The 18,121-nt window shown below is 45.8% G+C and overlaps 1 protein-coding gene across 2 annotated transcripts in view; it reads left to right on the top strand.

Annotated features, from left to right (window-relative positions):
• Window positions 1-17,775, top strand: part of CYP46A1 (cytochrome P450 family 46 subfamily A member 1) — a 37,011-nt gene extending 19,236 nt beyond the window's left edge. For both annotated transcript variants that reach the window (XM_089656332.1, XM_089656342.1), the window contains 9 exons: window positions 184-294; window positions 1,657-1,813; window positions 8,348-8,410; window positions 9,328-9,400; window positions 12,892-12,976; window positions 13,599-13,709; window positions 13,827-13,915; window positions 14,585-14,651; window positions 17,468-17,775. In XM_089656332.1, coding sequence (XP_089512458.1) covers window positions 184-294; window positions 1,657-1,813; window positions 8,348-8,410; window positions 9,328-9,400; window positions 12,892-12,976; window positions 13,599-13,709; window positions 13,827-13,915; window positions 14,585-14,651; window positions 17,468-17,629 — 918 coding nt within the window. In that variant the 3' untranslated portion in view covers window positions 17,630-17,775. The remainder of the gene's footprint in view (window positions 1-183; window positions 295-1,656; window positions 1,814-8,347; window positions 8,411-9,327; window positions 9,401-12,891; window positions 12,977-13,598; window positions 13,710-13,826; window positions 13,916-14,584; window positions 14,652-17,467) is intronic.
• Window positions 17,776-18,121: the final 346 nt, after the last annotated feature.

The following is an 18,121-nucleotide window of genomic DNA, read 5'->3' as shown; positions in this document are numbered from 1 at the left end:
TGTGCATGGACACATAGGTTAACATGCAGGGGTGTTTAGAGACAGAAAGAAAAAGCCCTGGCAGCAGCATCAAAAACATCCAGTATGCATGAAATCTTAATGTCCATATCTAAGCTTTGCTGACTGTTATGGTGTCTGTTAATATATCAGCTTCTAGAACATTTCAGCATTTATTTTCTTAAGGTGGCTTTTGATATGGAGCTGAATACCCTTCATGATGACCAGACACCATTTCCCCGCGCCATTTCAATGGCCATGAAAGGAATGGTGGAGACTCGGAATCCTTTTGCACGGGTTTGTATAATTTTATCTTGAAATTTACTTTTGATGAAGGAGAAAAATCTCAGTTTTATACACTGATGGCTATATAGGGCCAGTTCACAACGGATCGCCCGGAAAAGCTTGTGTGATTCCTGTACGTTCCCATGTGACAGCCCATTCATCTGAATGGGATGTAAAATGCACCGGGCAGTGCAAAAAGTACTTTTAAAAATGCACTGCACCAAACTTCATAGTATTACAGTACCATGCAAGTTGGTGCCTGCAAACGTACTGCATGTGTGATCTGCATTTGGAGTGCCGTTATCAATACACCCGCATGCTTATCGCAAGGGCAGCGCCATTCTTTGCCAGACATGCTTACAGAACACATCTTTCCCACACCACATTCTGATGTAAACCAGCCTTAAGGCTAGGTTCACACCTATGCAGATTGTGCTTGATCCATTTCTTCAGTGTGTTTTGCGTTTTTTGCACATGCGTTTTGCCATGTTTTTGATGCGTTTTGCATTTTTTTTTCTTGTTGCTAGGCAGATTTAAAACACATCAAAAATGCAGCAAAAACACACTGCATGCTTTTCTGCAGTGTTTCCATTGAAGTCTATAGAACCAAAAACGCAACTTTTTTGCGCTTAAAAAAGTCCCTGACCCTTTCCAAAAAACGCACCGGGTGAAAACGCGGAGATGTGAACGTGTCCCATAGGAAATCATGTTAAATGGACTGCTGTGCGTTTCTGCAAAACGCTTAGGTGTGAACCTGGGGTAAGGGAGCTTACTCAATGAATACTGACCCATGTGTTCCTCCTACCTGAGTGGGAGGGGTTACCTGCTCAATGGTACTGCAACACCCTGGAGTTTTCCTGCACTTTACCAAAACAGGTCTGAAGGAGGCCTTGAAGTATATCTTACTTAAAGGAAATCTATGGTCACAGTCAGGGGCGGACTGACAACCCATGGGGCCCCCGGGCAATAGGAGATCATGGGGCCCCTGTGTCCTCGCCAACACCCAAAAAAGCCTATGAAAAAGCCAATGAAAGGTAGCAGGGGCATCTCATGGGGCCCCCTACTGACCCTGAGCCCTTGGGCAGTGCCCCGAATGCTCGAATGGTCACAGTCTAAGCTGGCCATAGAAAAGTTGAAAAATGAACAAAAGTTCAAACAAAAATGTAAAAGTTCGATCTATCATTCGTTGTATTTATTGCCCAATTATTGTATCGGAAATTTTCCAGTGAAATGTCAACATTTTTCTGATCGTTTAGATGCCTTTTATTGTAAACATCATTAAAAAAAAAAAAAATTAGAAAAATAGTTTTGGCAGCAAAAGGGTTAAGACAGTTTTTTTGTACATAGCCCCTTATGTATTATGTGCTTTTGCAGTACACTCCTGGAAAGCAGGCGTTCATCAAAGAGGTCAGAGAAAGTATCAGACTGCTGAGGGAAATTGGCAGAGAATGCATTGAGAGGAGAAAAAAGGCTATAGAAGATGGAGAGGACATTCCCAGGGACATCCTAACACAGATCCTCAAAGGAGCAGGTACATGTCCAGCAAATGAAAGGCAAAAAAAATCTCAAGCGATAAGATCTTGTGGATGGTGGGGTGGTAAAATCCTGCAGCTGAGCCACACTTTTACCACCCCAAACCGCTACCTCCTTTAGCTGCGGGGGTATTGGCCAGGAGTGCACACATGCGTCAGCGGCAGCAGGTATATTGCCCGCTGAATGCAACCCATTCAAGCAAACAGGACCGTTCTGCAAGCACCCCACAACCACCTGCAATTCACTTTCAAATCCCTGAAGAGCGATGTGAATGCAGAATATTATTCAGAGAGCAAAGCTAGTATGATCCAGGGGCGGACTGACCATTTGGAAACTCGGGCACTGCCTGAGGGCCCGGGGTCAGTAGGGGGCCCCATGAGATGCCCCTGGTACCTTTTTCATAGGCTTTTTTGAGTTTGGGCATGGACACAGGGGCCCCATGATCCCCTATTGCCCAGGGGCCCCATGAGTTGTCAGTCCGCCCCTGGTATGATCAAGCCACAAAGGCCATGTTATTTTCTGCCCATGCATGAATTAACACTCAGTACTTTTAGGAATCGTTCACATGAACTCCGAAGAGCGATCTGCTTCTGAATCACCATTTAGAGAGCAAAACTAGTTTAAACGAACCCTAACACAAACCATGCCACCATCTGTATCCATACAGCATAACAAACATGTCTGCAGTCCCTCTGGTCTGTCTCTAGTTTCAGCAGTCAGTGAGATTCTACTGGTGGCCAAGCACTATACAATCAGATTGTACAATCTCCATCTTTTTTAGATTCACCAAAACTATGTAATATAAAGACAAACCTAAACAATCCAGTCAGTTTGTATTTAACCAGACAGTCCCCTGCACTACATACTATTGATGGTAGATCTATAGGAGGTTTTACGATCGGATTGTATGGTGCATGGCCTGCTTTAGCAAGCAGACTGTCCAGTTTTATTGTTTCATTTCCGGGTGTCGTTTCTTAAAGCCCAAATAAACATTTCTTTTAAATCAGTGAAATACATGGCAAGTGCTTCATAACAAAACGTGTGCAAACTCTATAGTTGGTTTTCTTTAGAAAGCGGCCACAGCCTGAGTACAGAAAAAAAAGCCTGTCCCCTGCCATCATGCTGCAGAGAAGTTTCCTTGCAGTCTGTCTGGAAGCAGTGGTCTCTCTGCAGTGGTCCAAATTAACCTTTTTAAAGTGAAATGAAACCTGGTGTTAGGCTTTAAAGAAATATCAATAAGGAGCAAAAAAGCTCATTGTTATGTTTTACATACACCGATCAGCCATATCATGATGACCATAGATAGCTAAAGTGAATATCATTGATTATCTCGTTACATAGGCATCTGAAAGTGGGTGGAATATATTAGACAGCAAGTGAACATGTTGTCCATGAAGTTGGTGGGTTGAAAACAGAAAACTTGTCATGAAAATTATGTTAGTGCAAATAACAAAAGTATCACAGACATTACTCAGTCAGGGCTGTCTTAATGCATGGGCGCTGCCCAGGGGCCCCAGGTACATAGGGACCCCATGATAATCTTGCATTACATCATGCTTGTCAACTGTGCCGAATTTGCCAGGACAGTCACGTTTTATAGTAAGCTGTCCCAGGAAGGCCAGGGCAGTGTCCCAGAACCTGGACTGTACCCTTGATCCCAGTATTGTGCCCTCCTAACTCCCCCTATACTGTGCCCTTCTGCCTCCTTCCCCCCGTACTGTGCCCTTTGTGTTGATTAGTCTTTGATTTATTGCATATTTTCTTATTGTTTAAAATCAATTTTATCGAACGTACTACTAAATATATGTTTAATTCTACCAACTATTTATTAATAGTTTTAATTCTTTAGAGTAGGTGTGTAAATGGGGGCAGGCTGGTAGGGGACCCAGTGTGTTACTTTGCCCAAGGGCCTATGATATTATTAAGATGGCGCTGTACTCAATTGTTTCTTGAAAGTAGAACAAATTGGCAAGTGTAAGGATTTGAGCGACTTTGAGAAGAGTCAAATTGTAATGACGAGACAACTGGGTTAGAGCAACTCCAATACTGCAGCTCTTGTGGGATGTTCCCAGTCTGCAGTGGTCAGGACCGACCAAGCGTGCTCCAAGGATGGAAAACCAGGGAACCGGCGGTAGGGTCATGGGTGTCCAAGGCTCAACCTATTGTAGCTCAAATTCTTGAAAAAGTTAATGCTGGTTCTGATAGAAAAGTCTCAGAACACACAGTGCAATCACAATATTCCCAACGCACATGCTCCTGACACTGGCTTTTTGGTGTTGCTGGGTGCTGCAGTGATCACAGCCTGGGAACCATAGACACTCAACGTGAAGAAATGTCACCAGCACACCAAGGATTCTTTAAACAGATCCAAAGTTTTATATCATGGTCACATGCGGTCATGTGCAAACAAAGGCAATGTTTTGGAGCCATGCAGGGTCCCTTCGTCAGGTAAGTCACTTGCCTGAGAAAGGGGCCCTGTGTGGCTCAGAAATGTCAGAGTGCCCATGCTGACCCGTGTCTACAGCGAAAAGCACCTACCTACAATGGGCAAGTGAGCATCATACCCAGACCACAGAGCAATGGAAGAAGGTGGCCTGATCTGATGAATTCAAGAATGGAGGTACACAACAGGGAGTTCAGAATGTTGGCTTGGCCTCCATATTACCCAGATCTCAATCCATCTGAGCATCTGTGAGATGTGCTGGAAAAACAAGTCAGATCCATGAGGGCCCTACCTCGCAACTTAAAAGTCTGAAAGGATCTGCTACTGATGGGTGATCAGAGTATACTAGGATATAGAATATATAAGAAAGCAGAGTTGCAAAATTAATGAAAAGCGTTCAAAAGAGTTCACTGATTGATTTTACTTCTTGATAGAACATCTTACTGTATATTGCAGGCCTCACTAAATGGTCCTCATCTGGACCGCCATGGTCCCGCCATTTAGCAGCTGGTTCTTCCTCCAGCCTCTGCAGTTCTCATTATCACAGTAGAGCGCGAGCTGGAGGGCAGAACAATGGTGGATGGAGAGCGTGGGCGGGAACTGCCCGAATTAACTTTTAAAGTTACCTAGCCAGTGATTGGTTGCAGGGCAGTTCTAGCAACCAATCATCAGCTTGTTAATATGAAAAGTTAATTCTGGCTGCATCTCCAACTCCTGCCCTCTGTCCAGAGTTGTCCTGCCTCCAGCTCTCCACTCTGCTGTACACCTGTGCAAAGGTAGGAGAGTGAGGAAGCAGGGCTGCAGGAGAGCTGCGAAGTGGGGAGGCTGAGCTGCAGTGGGGGTGGGAAGTGGGGAGGCTGAGCTGCAGTCGGGTTGTGAAGTGGGGAGGCTGAGCTGCAGGAGAGCTGCGAAGTGGGGAGGCTGAGCTGCAGTGGGGGTGGGAAGTGGGGAGGCTGAGCTGCAGTCGGGTTGTGAAGTGGGGAGGCTGAGCTGCAGTGGGGGTGGGAAGTGGGGAGGCTGAGCTGCAGTCGGGTTGTGAAGTGGGGAGGCTGAGCTGCAGTGGGGGTGGGAAGTGGGGAGGCTGAGCTGCAGTGGGGGTGGGAAGTGGGGAGGCTGAGCTGCAGTCGGGTTGTGAAGTGGGGAGGCTGAGCTGCAGTCGGGTTGTGAAGTGGGGAGGCTGAGCTGCAGTGGGGGTGTGAAGTGGGGAGGCTGAGCTGCAGTGGGGGTGTGAAGTGGGGGGCTGGGCTGCAGTCGGGGTGTGAAGTGGGGGGCTGGGCTGCAGTTGGGGTGTGAAGTGGGGGGGCTTGGCTGCAGTCAGGGTGTGAAGTGGGGGTTGGGGCTGCAGTTAGGGTATAAAGTGGGGGACCAAGCTGCAGGGGGGTGTGACATAAAGTGGGGGCAGAGCTCCAGAGGGATGTGATGTGAAGTTGGGCGGGTAGAACTGCAGGGCGCTATGGTTTGAAGAGGGGGGGCAGAGCTTTGGGGGGCTGTAGTGTGAAGTGGGGGGGGGGGCAGAGCTGCAGGGGTTGTGATGTGAAGTTACATACTGTAGTTAGTCTGTTAGTTAGGAAGGCAAAAAAAACAGCAAAGCATGACCCAATTTGCTCCAGCAGGGGAACAAATTCCTTATTGATCCCCCCCAAGAGGCAATTGGATATTCCCTGGATCAACTTTAGAGAAGTGGGGAACAGAGCTGCGGGGGGGGGGGGCTGTGGTGTGAAGTGGGGAACAGAGCTGCAGGGGGGTCTGTGGTGTGAAGTGGGGAACAGAGCTGCAGGGGGGGCTGTGGTGTGAAGTGGGGAACAGAGCTGTAGGGGGGCCTGGGGGCGATTTATGTAAATGGAGATAGAAGACACAGCTGTGGGGATGTGAATGGGGGCAGAAGACACCGCTGGGGGGGGGGGGTCATGTGAAGGGGGTAGAGGACACTGCTCTGGGGGAGGGGTGATGTGAAGGTGGTAATGGACACTACTGTGGGGAGGAGGGGGGTGATATAAAGGGGGGGGGCAGAAGACACCATGGTGAGAAGAGGTGATGTGAAGGAAGGGCAGAGGACACTACTGTGGGGGGAGGGGGGGGGTTGATGTGAAAGAGGCAGAAGACACTTCTTTGAAGGGGGGCAGAAGACACCTTTGTGGAGGGATGATGTGAAGGGGGTGATGGAGGACAGTGCTGTGAAGGAGGATTGTGATATGTAGGGAGGCTGAGCTGCAGTCAGGGTGTGAAGTGGGGAGGCTGAGCTGCAGTCGGGGTGTGAATTGGGGAGGCTGAGCTGCAGTCGGGGTGTGAAGTGGGGAGGCTGAGCTGCAGTCGGGGTGTGAAGTGGGGAGGCTGAGCTGCAGTCGGGGTGTGAAGTGGGGAGGCTGAGCTGCAGTCGGGGTGTGAAGTGGGGAGGCTGAGCTGCAGTGGGGGTGTGAAGTGGGGAGGCTGAGCTGCAGTGGGGGTGTGAAGTGGGGAGGCTGAGCTGCAGTGGGGGTGTGAAGTGGGGAGGCTGAGCTGCAGTGGGGGTGTGAAGTGGGAAGGCTGAGCTGCAGTCAGGGTCTGAAGTGGGGAGGCTGAGCTGCAGTGTGGGTGTAAAGTGGGGAGGCTGCGCTGCAGTGGGGGTGTGAAGTGGGGGGCTGGGCTGCTGTCGGGGTGTGAAGTGGGGGGGCTTGGCTGCAGTCAGGGTGTGAAGTGGGGGTTGGGGCTGCAGTTAGGGTATAAAGTGGGGGACCAAGCTGCAGGGGGTGTGACATAAAGAGGGGGCAGAGCTCCAGAGGGATGTGATGTGAAGTTGGGCGGGTAGAACTGCAGGGCGCTATGGTTTGAAGAGGGGGGGCAGAGCTTTGGGGGGTTGTAGTGTGAAGTGGGGGGGGGCAGAGCTGCGGGGGTTGTGATGTGAAGTTACATACTGTAGTTAGTCTGTTAGTTAGGAAGGCAAAAAAAACAGCAAAGCATGACCCAATTTGCTCCTGCAGGGGAACAAATTCCTTATTGATCCCCCCCAAGAGGCAATTGGATATTCCCTGGATCAACTTTAGAGAAGTGGGGAACAGAGCTGCGGGGGGGGGGGCTGTGGTGTGAAGTGGGGAACAGAGCTGCAGGGGGGGTCTGTGGTGTGAAGTGGGGAACAGAGCTGCAGGGGGGGCTGTGGTGTGAAGTGGGGAACAGAGCTGCAGGGGGGGCTGTGGTGTGAAGTGGGGAACAGAGCTGCAGGGGGGGGGCTGGGGGTTATTTATGTAAATGGAGATAGAAGACACAGCTGTGGGGATGTGAATGGGGGCAAAAGACACCGCTGGGGAGGGGGGTCATGTGAAGGGGGTAGAGGACACTGCTCTGGGGGAGGGGTGATGTGAAGGGGGTAATGGACACTACTGTGAGGAGGAGGGGGGTGATGTGAAGTGGGTAATGGACACTACTGTGGGGAGGAGGGGGGTGATGTAAAGGGGGGGGGGCATTAGACACCATGGTGAGAAGAGGTGATGTGAAGGAAGGGCAGAGGACACTACTGTGGGGGGAGGGGGGGTTGATGTGAAAGAGGCAGAAGACACCTCTTTGAAGGGGGGCAGAGGACACCTTTGTGGAGGGATGATGTGAAGGGGGTGATGGAGGACAGTGCTGTGAAGGAGGATTGTGATATGTAGGGGGGCTGAGGATATAAGAACAGAATTGTTATATAAGGCTCAGTGTACAGTATTGTGTGCCATGCGGCTCGTGTTTCCTCGGGCACGGCAGCCCATTAATTTCTACACAAAAAAGGTCTATGCACCTTTTTGAAAATGCGGCTTTTTTGACCGCGCGGTTTCCCTGCGGTTCCTGCATCTGCGATCACGCTGCGGGCTGAGATGCATGGAGATACAATTCAGAATGAATAGCAGCTCTTTGCGTCTCATAAGAGCAGTGCAATTCAGCTGCGGGTGGTTGCAGGTATGGGAACAGGTGCAATACCTCCAACCAGCCCACAAGTGTGAACCGAGCCTCAGAGGATGTGAAGGATCTGAGTCATGCAGTTCGGACCTCTGCTTGAACAAATTTTTAGTGATTGGACCTCCATGAATTCTAATGTAATACCTCTGGTATATCATATCTTCCTTTCTGGTATCTTTGCAGAGCTGGAAGACGGATACAACCTGGAGGACTTAATAGATAACTTTGTCACTTTCTTCATTGCAGGTAAGCAAATCCAGTCCAATGAGTTTTTGTCTTTCCGCTTATCTAACGTCATTTAATTGCAGAGCACATTACAGTATAGCAAGCTCCATTTCCACAATTGAATGTTGGTCTGAAATGTTAAACTAATAATGTTCGATATGCAGGTGACCCAACTTCTCATGTCCACATGCTGTATTTTAACAACTCTGGACTCCAAGTGGCTAAAGGGTTAGTTCATCTCTACCAAAAAAACTGCCTATGCAGGTAAGGGGCGGCTGCAGATATAAACAAACTGTGCAGGCCAGGTATAGTCAGGCGTTACCCCAGGTGTACACCTGAGCGTTTTCCAAAGCGTTTTGCAGAAACGCAGTACAGTCCATTTAAAATGATTTCCTATGGGACATGTTCACATCTGAGCGTTTTCGCCAGATGTGTTTTTTTGCCTTTTTTGGAAAAGGTCAGGTACTTTTTTGAACGCAAAACGTTGCGATTTTAGTTCCATAGACTTGAATGGGAACGCTGCAGAAAAGCATGTATTGCGTTTTTGCTGCATTTTTGCCACATTTTTGCCACATTTTTGATGCATTTTAAATCTGCCTAGCAACAAGAAAAATAACGAAAAAAAAAAAAAACACAAAACGCGGTAAAAACGCACAGTAAAAAGCACTGCAGAAACGGATCAAATGCTACCTGCATAGGCTTAGAGGAAAGGGCTAGATCATGCTGGGCATCCTCCAGCCAGAAAATTGCTTGCTGCAGCTTCTAATGCACATTGTTAGAGGCTCACAGTGTGCTGGGAATTTAGATTAAGCAATTTCAATACAGGAGAGGTGCCCGTACGACTATGGAAGACTGAAAGGAAGGCAGAAGGTCAGATTTATCAGCAGTAAGCATTTTTTTTTTAAACTTTTCAGTAGTCATATTGGCTTTTATTACAGGTCAAGAAACAACAGCCAATCAGTTGTCTTTTGCAGTGATGGAATTATCACGAAACCCTGAGGTCCTGGTAAAGTGAGTAAGAGTTCTTGTCAAGAAGTTTTTTTTTTCTCCCTAGGCTCAGCACCATATAACCTATAACCTCATCCCATCATCAAAGCTGTCCACCTTGTTCAAACACTTTCCCTGTTACTACTACTACTGCAGTATTAGTTTCAGTGCTAAAGTGGACTTTTCAGTAGCCTTTAGGTCTCCATGAACACATTGGTGACATGTCATGACATACAGATCGTGCCACATTGAGATCAAGGCAGGTGACTTTGCCTAGGCTAAAATTATGTCATTAGTCTGCTGCAAGCAAGGTGAAGCATTTGCTTAGTCTCCTGCCCCTCGGTGAGAAGATGAGAAGTAGTAGCAGGAGGCAGATTTGTGTCAGACAGCACAGCCAAGAACTGCGCAGGCACCATTTATGTTATTTTGCCAAGTCTGAGCCTAGCATCTCAGAGGAAAGAGCAAAGAAGATGGCTCCGTTCTCCTGTAGAAAATAGCAAATGAAGAAATTGTCAGGAGGAGTGCTGTGATCCCTGTGAAAGGTATTACATATTTGGAAGTGTTACTCTTACACATTATTTAGCATACAGGAACATAGTGTAAAAAATATACACCCACCGACCACTTTATTAGGTCCACCTGTTCAATTGCTTGCTAACACAAATTCCTAATCAATTGATCACATGCCAGCAAATCAATGCATTTAGGCATCTAGACGTGGGGAAGACGGCTCGCTGAAGTTCAAACTGAGCATCAGAATGGGGAAGAAAGGGAATTTAAGTGACTTTGAACGTGGCATAGTTGCTGGTGTCAGATGGGCTGGTCTGAGTATTTCAAAAACTGCTAATCTACTGGGATTTTCACGCACAACCATCTCTAGGGTTTACAGAGAATGGTCCGAAAAAGAGAAAATATCCAGTGAGAGGCAGTTGTGTGGATGAAAATGCCCTGTTGATGTCTGAGGTTAGAAGAGAATGGGCAGACTGGTTGGAGATGATAGAGAGGCATCAATAACTGAAATGACCACTCATTACAACCAAGGTATGCAGAATACCATCTCTGAACGCACAACACATCGAATATTGAAGCAGATGGGCTACAGCAGCAGAAGGCCACACCGGGTGCCAATCCTGTCAGCTAAGAACACGAAGTGGAGGCTACAATTTGCACAGGCTCACCAAAAGTGGACAACAAAAGATTGGAAAAATGTTGCCTGGTCTTATGAGTCTCAATTTCAGCTGCGACATTCAGAGTTTAGGGTCAGAATTTGGTGTAAACAACATGAAAGCAAGGATCCATCCTGTCTTGTATCAACGGTTCAGGCTGGTGGCGAAGGTGTAATGGTTTGGGGGATATTTTCTTGGCACACTTTGGTCCCCTTCAGCTCCACAAACTACCTGAGTATTGTTGCTTACCATGTCCATCCCTTTATAACTCCATTGTCCCCACCATGTCACAAAGCTCAAATCATCTCCAACTGGTTTCTTGAACATGACAATGAGTTCACTGTACTCCAATGGCCTCCACAATTACCAGATCTCAATCCAATAGAGCATCTTTGGGATGTGGTGGAACGGGAGATTCGCATCATGAATGTGCAGCCGACAAATCTGCAGCAACTGCGTGATGCTATCATGCAATATGGACCAAAATCTCAAAGGAATGTCTCCAACACCTTGTTGAATCTATGCCATGAAGAATTAGGCAGTTCTGAAGGCAAAAGGGGGTCCAACCCGGTATTAGCAAGGTGGACCAAATAAAGTGGCTGGTGACTGTATTTAATGCTGTGTGCACGTTACCCTTACATAATAGTAGAACAGTAGAGCCTGTGCCACTTACTATTAACCCTAGTAAACAACAATGGAAATTTTGCGTATATTAGAAAATATTATCTTAGGGCAGGGGTGGGCAACTGTGGCCCTCCAGCTGTTGTAGAACTACAAGTCCCAAGAGGCATTGCAAAACTGATAGTTACAAGCATGACTCCCAAAGACGGAGGCATGATGGGACTTGTAGTTCACCAACAGCTGGAGGGCCACAGTTGCCCACCCCTGTAGGGTATTTTCTGTAATAGATTGATTCCTATCATCACCTCCATCTAGTGGCTAAAATGAAGCAAGGTGTTCTGAAATACCTTAATGGGAAAATATTATTCTTTTTCACCATTAGATGGAGCTAATGATCATAGGAATTAAAGTGATACTAAAGTATATATATTTTTTGGCTTTAAAATAAAAAACAAACGTGATACTTGTCTGCTCTGGGCAATGATATTGTGCAGAGCAGTGCCTTACCTCCTCTTCTGGAGTCTCACACCATCACTGTCCACTACTCCTCCCTCCAGGTGTCCCCTCAGTAAGCCATGTGCTAAGGGGGCATCCATGCAGGTGTGCTCCCAAGCTGGGCTGTGTGCTTGGATAGACACACACAGCACTAGTGTCTTGGAAATTCGTTTTTAAACGAATTTCTCCTTACCGTGAGTACTCGCAGTTGGATGCACAGAAATCCCCCATAAAGCTGTGCGAATCTCGCTTACCACAACTGCAGCTAAACTACACGATTCCTGCGCCTCCAAACTGGTTTAGCTCTGTTGAGATGTGGGGAAAATGGAGCTCCAGTTACTTAAAAATGATCAGGCGACACTCTCAGGTTGCTGTTGGAATTCACATAGAGGCGGATCCAACCCCAGCCTCCGATTTTTATTTACAAGCAGACACACGCCCCCCCACATGAGTCAGGTCAATCCCCTCCCACAGAACAATGCATGGGGAATGCCTATACACAGGATGTACATTCCGATTGGAGCATAGCCTTTCCTCTTATCTATCACCTGTCCTCCCCCCATGAGCCCTCTGAGGTCAGCAGACTTCCTGTCCTAGCTCCTAGTGGTATGTAAATTCTCTGTACAAGCATCCCCTAGATTAAACATCAGTCTGCATCTGAATGGGCCCGATACGATCTTTATTAAAACACATCCATCCAGATACAGTTTCAGGTCGGTAATGGCTTGTAAGATATACATGAGCCTACACACGGAGTTCGCAATGCTTGGCGCCTTGCGGTACGGAGTCCATGTGGTACTATGCTGCTGATATGTGGATACAGGCCCGCGGCCCACCGCCGGCGGCATTCGCATCGAATGCCGTGGTGGTATACGCGCCGGTCTATAAGCGCAGATCTGCCATCTCATCCATTACCGAGCTGAGTACTGTAATACATACATTGTACATGCGCATGGCCCAATTGCAGCCTTCAGAGCTTTAATGAAGCCACACGAGAGACATATGAATAACACTAATATATGACACATTTAAAGTTCAACCAAAAATACAAAATTTCCATGACACTAGTAAGCCATACCCTGCAGGCTTCCGACTCCAGCAGCAGGGACGCTTCTGGAGCGATGAGAAAAGTGAGTGACATTTGTCCAATGACTGTTTATAAATGTAGCCCACAGTCTTTCCTATTAGTGAAGATATAATAAATAGTAAATTCATGCTGTATTAACCCTTTAGGCTCCAGGTTGAAGTGGATGAAGTTATAGGTTCCAAACGGGACATTGAATATGAAGATCTTGGAAAATTGCAATATCTGTCTCAGGTATGTAGTCCAAAGTAATGGAGCAGCAAATCCAATAAGAGACAGCAATGGGGTCAGGAAACAACAGCCAGTTACTGTAGCCCTCAAAAAGCAAACTATCTTGGGGCTCGTTCACAGGAGTGGCAGCCACGATCTGTGGTGGATCACTTTTCAGAAGGTGAAAGAGCAGAGGCTGCCAGGGATTCAGGAGCCAATAATGCCACCTCCGAAATGTTTTTATTTTCTTTTGACAGCTGAATTAATTTTGTATGTAAAAATCACACTGCAACCACAAGCAAAGCAAAAATAAAGTTCTGTATTTAAAATTTAAACAATATTTATGCTAATACAGTGCTGCATGACCAGGTAATTGTTAGTCAAATTATCATAGCACTAAAAAACTGAAAAATGGCCTAGAAAGGAAACGATATACTGTAGTACTCAAGTGACCGAGGCTGGGTACTGAAGGTGTATGAGTCTTTGGCTTGTCAACTGTTCTCTATAGGCAGGACAGTACACATTCAGGTGGTTAGTACTCCTCTAGTTATGGTAAGCAGTTGAACTAATAGCCAGTGAATGCTTAGACTTAGTATTTTTGGCAGTGGTTGTAGTCACAGCTACATTTTATTGTTCTGTTGCTCAGGTCTTAAAGGAAACTCTGCGAATGTACCCAACAGTCCCCGGCACATCAAGATTCCTAGAAGAAGACATAGTGATCGAAGGAATCAAGATTCCAGCCAAGACAAATGTGATGGTATGATATTTGTATTACCGATGAGGACATGTGTTACTTTGTACTCCCTTATGAAACAAGTTCCAGAAGTATTGCATAGTCACTGTTGTCATTTGCTGTTATATAATCTGTGTGCAGGTAAATACATACATAATGGGAAGAATGGAGCAGTATTTCCCAGATCCCTTTGTCTTCAACCCGGATCGATTTCACCCCAGTGCTCCCAAGTAAGCATCTTCTACAGTTATTGGCCGAATTGCAGAAGCATTCATACAAAATCCAAAAAGTCCCCGTATTTTTTCTAATAGATACTTTCCTACATCCTCAGCTCCATCTAGTGGCCAAAATGCAGCTTATTTTCTCATTAAGGTGTTTCAGAAAGCTATACTGAATTTGGCCACAAGGTGGACCTGACAAGTAAGGAATCAAATTTTGTAATCTATTAGAAAAAATACAGGGAATTTTCAGCCAGCTTGCATAAATGCTTATGATATTTAACTAACAAATATTTTATAATTAGACCCCTATGTGTTATCTCAAAGACGGTATTCAGCCCTCCTAAATTTTAACCTGGACTACAAGTTGATTAGGGCTTTTGTTTTGTAGTTAGGACAATAGGAGTGGTTGAGTAGTTTAGCAAAAGAATACTTGGCAGGGCTAACACCAGTCAAATGCTGTGTATTGTCAGACCAAAGTAGGAAATGTAGCACTGACTGCAACTCTGGCAGATCAACAGGTATTTTTCTGTACCTGCAGGGTATTTTAAGGGATAAAACATGGGAAATGGCGATGTATTATAGAGAAGTACTGCATATGTTTTTTTTACTTGAAATACACTTTAATTTCTTACTGTGACGTAAAATGGAATATGTTTTATTTTTTTTCTACATCAATAGGCCAAGTTATTCCTATTTCCCCTTTTCTCTTGGGCCACGATCTTGTATTGGCCAAGTCTTCTCTCAGGTAGGTATGATTGTTAGGGACCAGCTGGAGGTAGCCTCTAGCGGCCCACAGACCAGAATTCCCCAGGGCGCGGAATCTAAGTTCCGACCTGCTTGTTCACCAGAGCCCCTGATGGTGGGGATGGACTTGGAGCAAGCCGAGACCAGGTCGTGACCCCTGGGTGCAACCAGCTGTGGAAGAGGCACCTGTCGGTGGTACGCAGCAGGTGAGAGTCTGATGTGAGGAGGTAGAGTAAGCGAGGTCAGACAGGCCGGGTTGGTAACAGCGGAGCAGGTCGGTACAAAACAGCAGGCAGAAGAATAAACGGGTCACGGTCCGGGTTTGGCAACAGGAGATCAAAAGTGCAGGAGCAGGCAGGAGAATGGTCAGGCAAGCCAGGGGTCAGAGCAGGAGAAGTCAGCAGATCAGGATCAGGCAGGGTCAGCAGCAAAGTAAACTCACAGGAACACAGGAAAGACCATACGGCACTTGAGCATTGCAAGAGCTGGGTTTAAATAGCCAGCCCAACTCCTGACAGGCGCTCCTGGGTCCTAATGCTTCCCCTGGTGCTGTCATTGGTGACAGGCGCGTCTGGGTCCTAGTGCCCGCCTGCCTGTACGTTTTGTCAGGACTCTACGCATGTGCGGATTCGATCGCCGCAGCGATCTTCCCATTCCCTGGCAATGATGGACCATTAAAGACTTAGGGTTCAGTTTTTTAAAAGGTTCATGAATAATCCCCATAATGTGTCTAATATGTTTCTTTTAATTATCAACTCCATCTAGTGGCCATAATACAGTGCTTTCTTGATTTGCAATATTTCAGGAAAAGGTCACATTGTGTCCACTAGATGGAGCTGAAAAAAGCTGAAAATACACATATGGGAATTATTTGCGATGGTAGTGCTAATGGTAAAACATTCACATAGCATATTTCTTAAAAATAAAGTCCTTAGCGCTAGATATAGTTTTCATATTCAGTGCATTTATGCTAAGTAGTGTGCAGGTGTACCACCTCTAGTGGTATTTATTGCCTCTCACAGAGATCATGGTACCTTTTTGCCTTGTACAATGTCTTCATCTGCTTTCCTCTCTGCATGGGTAAAGTGACAGAGTATCTTTAATTCCCAGCTGCAGTTAAATAAATGGAAACTGTAGTAGTCTCCACTATCTGTAAAGGTGGCATTCTTTCCACTGACCACCACTGTAAGTAACATTCTTTCCATCAACCACCAATTAATTGAATTTAGCAGGGTTTTCTGAGACCTGATAATTATTTCAGGGTTTTTTTGGGGTAAAAAGGTTGAGAAAGGCTACACAAGATACATGTTGGTAAGCTACTGAAGGTTTGCCAACCCTGAATGTATAGTTCTATGACATCTGCTATTCTCCATACATTCCTGGTATCCCTTCCAACCACTAGATCAGTCAGTCTCATCCAGAGTTCCTTGGAACGTTATGCTTTCTATCAGAGGTTGCTGGGAGTTCCTTGAGTTGTGTTTGATTGACCATCCATCTGATGGTGCTTATCTAGTTTTGGGTCCAATGCCACATAACTAAGACAGCAGCATGATGCCAATGATTATTTTTCACCATCTATAAGGGTGGTATTCTGAGCATACTATAAGGGGGCATTCTTTTTATCTACCACTAATGTGAGGGACATTCTTCCCACTGCCCTTGATTAATTTTAGCAGAGATTCAATGACACATGAACATTTTTTTCAACAGTACTTCTGGGACTAAAGGAGCTGAGAAAAACTTCACTAGATGGATGTTTGCAAGTTACTGATTGGTTGAGTGTTATGACGACTGCTATTCTCCATATATTACTGGCCTATCTGCCATTCACCAGATTAACCATTCTCAGAGTTCCTTGGAACCCTAAGGTTCCTCTAGAGGTTGCTTGGAGTTCCTTGAGCTGTGTCTGTCTGACCTCTCATCTTATAGCGTGGGTCCAATGCCACTTAACAGAGCCAACAACATGACATTAATAATTTTTTTGCCATCTGTAAGGGTGGAATTGTTTCCACACTGTAAGGGGGCATTCTTTTCATTGACCACCAAAATAAGAGGCATTCTTCCCACTTCGTCCAAATAATTAAATTTAGCTGGGGGTTCCCTGACACCAGAAAAATTGTTTCAAGGGTTTCTGGGGTAAAAAGATTGCAAAGGCTGCACTAGATACATGTTGCTAAGCTACAGAAGGGTTGTCGACCCTGAATATATAGTTGTATGATGACTGCTATTCTCTATATATTCCTGGCATCTCTGCTATCCACTAGATCGGCAATTCTCAATTAGAATTCCTCAGTTGCTAGGAGTTCCTTGAGCTGTATCTGATTGACTTCCCATCTGATTGTGCCTTCCTAGTTTTGGGTCCAACGCCTCTTGGCCAAGTCAGCAGCACGATACCCTTGACTTTATGCTGTCTGTAAGGGTGGCATTCTGACCATAAGGTAATGGGGCATTCTTTTTATTGACCACCAATGTAAAGGGAATTCTTTCCACTGCCCCAGAATAATTACTGAGATATGAAAATTAATTCAAGAGTGCTCCTGGGACTAAAAAGTTTGAGAAAAGCTGCATTAGATACATATTCGCTAGCTACTGATGGGCAGCCATAATTGCTCATATATATGCATTTTATGCTACATTTTTCTCTTTTTCTTTGCAAGATCTAGGAATGAATTTGCTAGTGGAGTGTACAGTGAAAGCTGTGGGGAATTATTCAGCTGAAAGAAATCTTAAAATATGTACCTAATATGTTCAACAAAACATAATAGATCTTCACTTATACTGTATGTCATCCATCTTTCCCGTTCTTCCTCTGTATAGATGGAAGCCAAAGTGGTCATGGCCAAATTCCTGCAAAGATTTGAGTTTGAGTTGGTGGAAGGACAGAGTTTTAGGATCCTGGATACAGGGACCTTGCGACCTATGGATGGCGTGATCTGCAGACTGAGTCTCCGGACAAACCAGAAAGCCCCAAAGAAATAGATTGTCATCTCAAGATCACCTTTACAGTTGTATAAATGCTGGCCTTATTATTTATTAATACGAACTATACATTTGTATTTCTTCTTGAGTCAAATTTTTCAATTATTTCTATTGTATCTATTAAAATAAATGTTATGGAATCCTAACTGTGTCACTGTACTGTTTTCCTTACATATTTTCAAGCATACAAAAGAGAGATAGTAGGGTTGCTTGGAAGTTATTGAGGCCTTGCCATGCTCGGACCCTGGACTTAGTTGGCACTAGGGGTACAACCAGCATGGCATTCAAATATCTTTCCCATTTTTTACGACTTTCCTACCAAGGTGTGCAATGTACACAGTTGTGGTGTGGAGGTGCAGCATTTAACCACTTGAGCTCCAGAGGATTTACCCCCCTTAATGACCAGGCCTCTTTTTGCTACTTGGCGCTGCACTAATTCAACTGATAATTGCGCAGTCATGCAATGCTACACCCAAACGAAATTTACGTCCT

This window comes from Staurois parvus, unplaced genomic scaffold (assembly GCF_062004578.1).
Source record: "Staurois parvus isolate SC_StPar_1 unplaced genomic scaffold, SC_StPar_1.0 ptg000026l, whole genome shotgun sequence".
NCBI lineage: Eukaryota > Metazoa > Chordata > Amphibia > Anura > Ranidae > Staurois > Staurois parvus.
The sequence above is the reverse complement of the archived record's forward strand: the minus strand, read 5'-3'. Positions and strand labels throughout refer to the sequence as shown.